We start from the raw sequence: 8,034 nt of genomic DNA, 5'->3' as shown, positions 1-8,034 counted from the left end.
ACCCATAATCCATCGGATCCATCACCTATCGAAACCCATATTCATCATTATTAGTCTTAAGAAAACCATTTAGCAGAGTCGTAGGCCTTTTTGAAATCTAACTTGAGGAGAGCTCCTAACTTCCTCTTGTTGTTTAACCATCGTAAAGACTCGTTAGCAATAAGGACACCATCTAGTGTCTATCTCTCCATCACAAAGGGACTTTAAAATTCATCAATAAGTGGAGCTAAAATGATCTTTAGCCTTGATGCTAAAACTTTTGATACAATCTTGTACAAAGCACCAACCATGCTAATTGTTCTATATTCATCAATCGACACTGGATACTTTATTTTTGGAGTATGTGATTTCCTAGTTGAACATTAAAACATCAATTCATTTAAGTTTATGAAACGGGCCAACATTTCTTGCTTCTACACCAGATCAAATAGGTCCACATTACAGCCCAAAATACAAACGATGAAAATACACTTATTTAAGCCCACAAAAGACTCTACCGAGTGTCTATTAAGCCATTCAAGTAGAACCTTTTGACCAAGTTTGTGACTAGGAGAACACATCAAATTAGACAGCAGATCACTATACTGGTGTTACAAAAGATTAGCAGAAGATAATAATAATATAATAATAACCCTCAAAAATAATGAAGAACATTCAGCTAAATCTTAGAATCAATAATAACTAATCAAATTGTCTCTTCGGAGACGCTTTAAATAGTAACTATCCAAGTTAATCTTAGTTAGTTTGGCTCTGACTTGAGCTTGACTCCAGGAAGGAACTTCGATACAAATTCGCGGGTTAATGTTTGTAGATCACCATCCTCAAAAATCATATCATCTTGTTGATAAGTATCAGTTATGTTACAAAAACTGGGCAATTCTGCTGCTGTTATATTGGGTCCTTCTGCTGCTAACGACGATTCTAAGGAACATACTGAATGTAGGGGGAAGTTGCTGTCAAATGTAGGCATGGGAATGGGCGCAGTGGTGGTGGTGGTGCTTGCAACCGAGAATTGATCAATGCAACATGAACTCGGTGTGTGATCCATTGTGGAGAATGTGGGCGGAAGGCGGCGTAAGGATGCAAGCCTGGCATGTACAAAGGCTAATTCTGCTTGCATATTAATAATCTGCAACCATAAATACAAGTAGAAAACAACTTGGTGAATTTCAATTTTGACATCTCTAAAATTTAGTGACATTTGAAAATTTTACTTTGGAATAAACCCTGACAAATAGAGAACTTGTCCACTCAAGTATCGACCAAAATAGAAAAGTTGGATTTGGCCTTGCACCAGGGTGCTCGAACGAACACCATGCCTTCCTCTTTTACTAACTTCCTTTGTTTGGTTGCCTCTTTCAAGGCACCTTCTAACCCATCCTTGTCTCGTTTAAGGCATAAATTAAGGCTCTTATTGTGCACCTTCTTTTCTAGCTCAAGATAATTCTTGCCTTGTTCTGGACACCCTACATGTACCACATTGATCACCTCAAGTAGTGATGCAAATAGTAATCCCTTATGTGCCATTGCACACATATCAAATTGCAAGCCATATGATGAGCTATGAGATAATCATGTTAGAAATTGTGCAAGAGATGAAAAAGAAAGTAATTCTTATTGATTAATCTCAAAAGTACAATGTACACATATCAAATTGCAAGCCATATGATGAGCTCTCATTTGTTCTTTCTTCAAGGTTTGAAATAAGTATCTTATTTATGTTGCTCTTCATTTTTTGTATTTTTCAATTGTAAATATACAACTTTCTTTGTTTTGATTTACTTGCACCAAAAGACTTTGATACAAGTATTAATAAATGTCCTTATATATATATATATATATATATATATATATATATATATATATATATATATATATATATATATATATATATATATATATATATATATATTAAAAGTTTAGTTAATAGAAGCGCCAATTAACAATTCGCCTAAGGCCCAACAAATTTCAAGAACGGCACAGCCCATGATGAATATATCCAATTGGCCATAATGAGTGAAAATAGGTTTGAATGCATAGATAGAATGGCTGACGTGGTTATGAAAATTCTATCCACTATTATGAAAATTTTATGTGGGTACAGGTATGGGGAGGGCATATCGCATCCAACTTTTCATTTTGTCATCTCTATTTGAGATGTTATAGCTTTGAAGATTAAAAAATTAATTAATCTTTTGTACATGTTCTTACATCAAGTATAATTAAGGTTTAGCTATTTAGAAAAACTATAGTTTTAATAAGTACTTCATTTTGTCAATAAATATACCAACAAAGGTGTCACAAAGTCAATTAGAAAGTTATACTCCGTCTTACTCAGTAAGCGCGTACGAATAAATTAATTAGGGGTTCTCGAGCCACTAAGTATAATAATAACTTGATAGTTCCGGCAAGCAACAAAGGAGTATCACACTTTCAAATATTTTCAACCTTAATTTGGTGATTTGTCATCTAACGTCAGTCCCCACTAGGTTTACATGCTGTATTTTTTAAAAGTTGTGGATGGCAAATTCACCTTTATTATTTTCAGCCACTTAACTGATATTGGATCTACGTGAGACAATCTATACAATAGATTTATTTGTAAAAATACTTTTAAAAAAGAAAAAAAATCAATAAATACTTAATTTTCACTTCTATAAAAAGCGATTTTTTTTAATAGTTTAAATTTGACATATTTGAAGTCGTCTCACGATGAGACGGCCTCAATAGAGAATTAGTTGTATTATTTTAGTCTATTCTAGGAAGTTAGTTCTATTATTATTATTTAAATATGTCATCTATAATGCTCCATTAACACATATTGCCTTTGTTCTTTAATATTCTTTTCTTTTAGAATATTCTACTTCAAAATAAAGAAATTAGACTAAATTTTTTTGAGATACATATAAAAGATATATTCACATAAGATATTATTAGATTCATCTTCATTTATAGTTTTTATCATATAAAAGTATCATACATTCATATAAAAAGACTGTAAAATTCCACATCACATTCTTATAGTGGTTTACAATCATATCATATCATACATTCATATAAAAAGACTGAAAAATTACACATAACATTTTTATGGTGGTTTACAATTATATTATATAATCTTATAAAATATAATCTTATAAAAAGACTATAAAATTTCACATCACATTCTTATAGTGATTTACGTTATGAAAAAAATTCTTACTACATCAACTTATTTTTTTTAATTTATAAGTAATACATCACAATTAGATATGTGTTGTTAAACGTTTTTGAAAATTTATATTTTTGAATTTAAAAGCTCTATTAGATTTGTAATTAAAGTTTCTTAGAACATATATAAGTTTTTAAATGTTTGAAGTATTTTCTAATTAATAAAGTTTATTTTTTAAAAATTTTGATTTCTTAAATATTTTTACAAGAAACAAATGATACATATTAATCAAAAATTATCTCGAGAATAACAAAGAATCATCATGATAACGTTGTTGAAAGATTACGTAGATTTGCTTTAAAAAGTTTGATAACTTTAATTAATATTTATATTAACAATCAGATTTTTTTTCATACTTTTATATATTCTAAAATTCTCTATTTATTTTATAAGAATTATTATAATATTATACTAATAACATATCTTTATTTAAAATTTATACTTATGTATATTTTTATACTAACAGCTTCGTGTATTGTACGAAGTAATTTATAAATTTTTATGATTTGTAAATATAGCATTAGAAACTATGAAACAAAGTAAATAGGAAAGATAAAAAATAATAACAAAATACTTCCGATTTATCTTTACATAGTCTCACGCTCATACCTAGAATACCCTACTTTATACCCACCGTCTTTTCTTAGTTTTTGTGAGTTCTGACCTCCTTAGGAGCATTCCCAAAGCAGAGAAGAGTAAATAGTTTCCTCCTATCTAATTTTACAAACGGAATGATTTGACTTTCGTCAAATGTAGTATTTTACGTTTTTGTTGGAAACGAAAACTTAATTTACTGTGAAATGTAATACCATTATATGCTCCATATCAATTTGTTGATGTAAAGAAATTAGAAGGATATAAAATTTAGAAAACACAAGGAAATTATTGTCCCTTTCAAGGAAATATAGTGGAATATTTTATAAATTGTTTTTGACACGTAAAGAAATAAGGAGCATATGACATATATAATTATAAAATGAGATGTATATTTTCTCAAAAAATAATCACATATTGACAAACTGAATGTATGGTCGATTTGATCATGAATGGCATTGGACCACTTTTACTCTCTCTTTGGTTCTCAACTAGCACCACTTTTTATTTGTGTTTATTCTATTGATTTTGCATTAAAAGTGTCAATTTGAGCTATTAGGTTGAGTTCTGATGTTTCGGGTTAGCTTGACATTGAATTTTGTTTTCATTTGTTTTTTTATATAATTGTAAATTATTTTTGAAGTCGAGTCAAATCAAATTCGATTATAAGATTGAGTAAATTTTAAATCACCAGGTCTGTTTAAAACACCTCTATTTTACATCATTTACTTTTAGAATGGTATCATTCTCCTTTTAATCTCTTCTACAAACTAATCATCTCTCTATCTGACCCAGTCATCTAAATCATCCAATTGCTTTTGATTTTATTATCCCATCTAATTCTGCATTCCAATTTAAAATACACTAGAAATAATATTTGCGCTTCTGTTCGTTTCTCCCATTTAGTTTTGACATATGGAAGGACTTCTATATAACCCTTAGTTAAAATTTATTGATGGTGCAAGACAAACGAGGTTAGGAGAAGCTGACAAACAAGTAAAAGGTATGAGTTTTATGTATCCGTTGCCCATTAATGATCTTGGAAACAACAAACGTACCAAACCAAAATTTATGTGAGATTTAAAACCAATTCCTTCATTTATCCAACTGCATTACGTTTTAGACTATGTTAATCACTCATTCAATTAAACTACCTTAGTAGCAACTCTTATTAACTAGAAATAGAATGGGGTAAAATTAATTAATAGGAGTATGAGAGTACATATGATAGTATATGTTTCAATTTTAATTATTCAAATATTTAATATTGCGCTTTGTAAATTATATTTTCATTTAGAAACCTAAATTTGGTTCATAATTTATTTTTTTTGAATCAAAAAACCAAATTTTAAATTTAATTCAATTTTATACTGTCACTTTTGAATAGTTAAAATTCAAAATTTAAGAATGACTCAAACTTTTTTATTCTCGAAATTTTTGTTTATAATTTTTAAATTAAATTAATTAATTTGAATTGAAATACTTGCTTTTAAATATAACATAATCTTTTTTAGATGGCATTATTCAAGATATATTAGAGCTTCTTTGGTTGACACATGAATTATACTTGGTTGACACGCGAATTTGATTAAAATTGAGAACAGTATTTCTTTATACGTTACTTGCTTTTTGTTTTTTTTTTTGACTTCCACTTAAATACTTTTTAGATAATAAAATGCATTTAAGAAATAGTTTATATGTAGAGTTAAACACAATTAAAAATTTAAAAATTTGATATCATAGAAATATACAAGACAAATATAAAAGGATTTCACATCACTATGTTTTTCTTTCTTGTATAATAACCGCAATACATAAAATCTCATAAAATAATAAATAGTACAAAACTTTGTTTACGTATAAGTACAAAAAATGGGAAAAGTATTTTCTTTGTCAAACTTTGAGAGTTTTCTTTTTTTTTTTTATAGAACATAAGAAATTATAATTGACAAATGAGCTTGTATTTATCAAGCTTCCCCTTATAATTAAGTTCCTACACTTTGTATGAATTTTTGCACCTTCAAAGTAATTTTCATTTGCTAAACTTGCCCAAAAACATACCAACCAAACAACTACTAAAAGAAAGTAGAAGATTTAAGGAAACTAAGAGTCAACCAAAGAGTTAAATTATGTATAAATACAATGGTATATAGTATCAAATTAAAAATTAAAAGTATATAAGCACATGATCAATTACCACTGATTTTATGAAAATACTTATTTTAAGGTAAAAAATTTTGCAATTTATTCGGACTCATTGATACAAGTTTTTAACCTTTATCTCATTTTGTTAAATACATAGCTTTCCAACATAGCAATTAAGCTTCCTAAAACAAATTCTTGAAATTCCAACTCTTAAACTTCTTTTGATTCACATTACTGTTGGTTACTAGTACTAAAAAATGTTCTCTTGGCGGAATTTTGCATGTCACCATCAAATCTTTTGTCATGATTCTTAAGTCACAAAATTGGTTTATATGCTCATCCCTTTTAAAAAAAATTCACTCTTAACTTTTGTTTGATGACAAGTTTTCTTACACAAACAGTATTCATTTCTTATCAGGAGTACTCCATTATTTCATGAAAGAAAAAAATGAAAGAAAAACAAAAATAGTTTTTTGGAAAAAAAAATAAAAAGATGGAACCCTAATATCATATGCATCATACTCATCAAAAACTTATGATTAATTTATAATGATCAAATCATTTCACCTAAATCAATTTAATCTAATAATTAAAAAATGTTGACCTATCTTTTCAAAAACAAAAAAGATGTTGACGTAATTTATAATTTCCTAATTACTTATATGATAAATTCTAATATATAATCAATTGAGAATGTATATAAAATATATTAATCCTAATAAAATCATTTGTATATAAATTACTTAAATCTTGAATAAATGTGAGTATCTTATATTTGATGTTCGAATACGTATTAAGACCATTAGACTAATTAACCAAAGTAGCTTATTCATGTGTACAACCCTTCTCCTCTATTGGCTTTTGAGACCAAAAATGAGAAATTGAGTATAATCAACCACTAGACCAAGTGGTGGAGTATTCTGAAATAATATTGATAATGATGAAGGTAAAAATGACGAGTCATATAAAAAATAGTTATAGTCATCAACCGAATGAAGAATGTTCAAAAGATCATACATACACATAATTGTTATAGTCATCAACCGAATGAAGAATGTTCAAAAGATCATACATACACATAATTTTTATAAGTGCGGAGGAAAAATTAAAAACCTTTCTAAATATCCCGTGCAAATTCAAAATTATATTCCCTCTTATTTGTTTTAATTGTTTTATAGCACTACTCATTAATTATTCTTATTATGTAATTTATTTTTAATCTATAAGTCAAAGACATAGTCACATGAGATTTTGTTAGATTCGTCGTATTGTAAATTTTATTAATATCAATTATAATTTTTTAATAACTCTTAAACTAGTTTTCTCAAAACCAGAAAAAAAAAAAAGAAAAACCCAAATAAAAAAAGAGTGAAAGTAATAAAGAAGCTTATAGTAGGTGAAAAAACCTGTTGTTGAAGAGTGAAGATATGAGAAACGCAGCCATAGATAGGATCACGAACCCTAGACAAGGCCTCATAGCATAACGTAACAACCGCGTCAAGGCGTCGATGAGCGGGGATGCGGAGGAGGAGCTTAGAGGCGTTACTAGCGCCAAATACCTTGTGTACGGCCGCAAAATGAGCCGTGCCTTGCTCTGAATCAAAATAAGGGGCAAACACACACCCTTCAATACACTTTCTTCTTAGGTACTTGCATGCCCCACATGGCCCTCCTCCTCCTCCCACATGACCGTGATTATTGTTGTTCCTATTTCCTAATCCTTGCCATTGTTGATTGTTTTGGTTATTACTCATTTCTGTGAAAGGGATAGAAATTTCAGAGAGGTTGGGTGAAAGAATGGAAATGGGCGATGTTGGTAGGTATTTAAAGGGGCTTAAAGTTTCATGGTGTGAAATTGAACTTTTTTTTAATGACTTGTACTTAAATCTTGATGGGTTTGAGACACGAGTACATGACTTTCTTTTATTATTATTTTTTATTCTATTCAAATGTTTTTATTTTTTCATTACTTGTCAATCAATTTTATTTTTTAGTATTTTTGTTTCATTATACCTGCCTTGTTCATAGTGTCATTTTTCCACACAATATGTTATGATCGGATGTGAATATTTTAGAAAGGTGAA

General features: G+C 28.6%; 1 protein-coding gene across 1 annotated transcript; it reads right to left on the bottom strand.

The window, feature by feature from the left end:
• Positions 1-364: 364 nt before the first annotated feature.
• On the bottom strand, positions 365-7,725 carry LOC130809943 (LOB domain-containing protein 19-like). Its single transcript, XM_057675818.1, has 2 exons — positions 7,357-7,725; positions 365-1,129 (listed from the first exon to the last, which is right to left on the bottom strand). The coding sequence occupies exons 1-2, from the start codon at positions 7,702-7,704 to the stop codon at positions 740-742; spliced, it is 738 nt and encodes a 245-aa protein (XP_057531801.1). The 5' UTR covers positions 7,705-7,725; the 3' UTR covers positions 365-739.
• Positions 7,726-8,034: the final 309 nt, after the last annotated feature.

This window comes from Amaranthus tricolor, chromosome 4 (genome assembly GCF_026212465.1).
Source record: "Amaranthus tricolor cultivar Red isolate AtriRed21 chromosome 4, ASM2621246v1, whole genome shotgun sequence".
Classification (NCBI taxonomy): domain Eukaryota; kingdom Viridiplantae; phylum Streptophyta; class Magnoliopsida; order Caryophyllales; family Amaranthaceae; genus Amaranthus; species Amaranthus tricolor.
Note: the sequence above shows the minus strand (reverse complement) of the source record. Positions and strands in the feature narration are given on the sequence as shown.

Excerpts from the sequence above, each read along its gene's own strand:
- LOC130809943 (XM_057675818.1), bottom strand. The coding sequence starts at position 7,704 with ATGAGTAATAACCAAAACAATCAACAATGGCAAGGATTAGGAAATAGG. Across the intron at positions 1,130-7,356 it reads TCTTCACTCTTCAACAACAG|ATTATTAATATGCAAGCAGA; the intron begins GTTTTTTCACCT and ends TTATGGTTGCAG.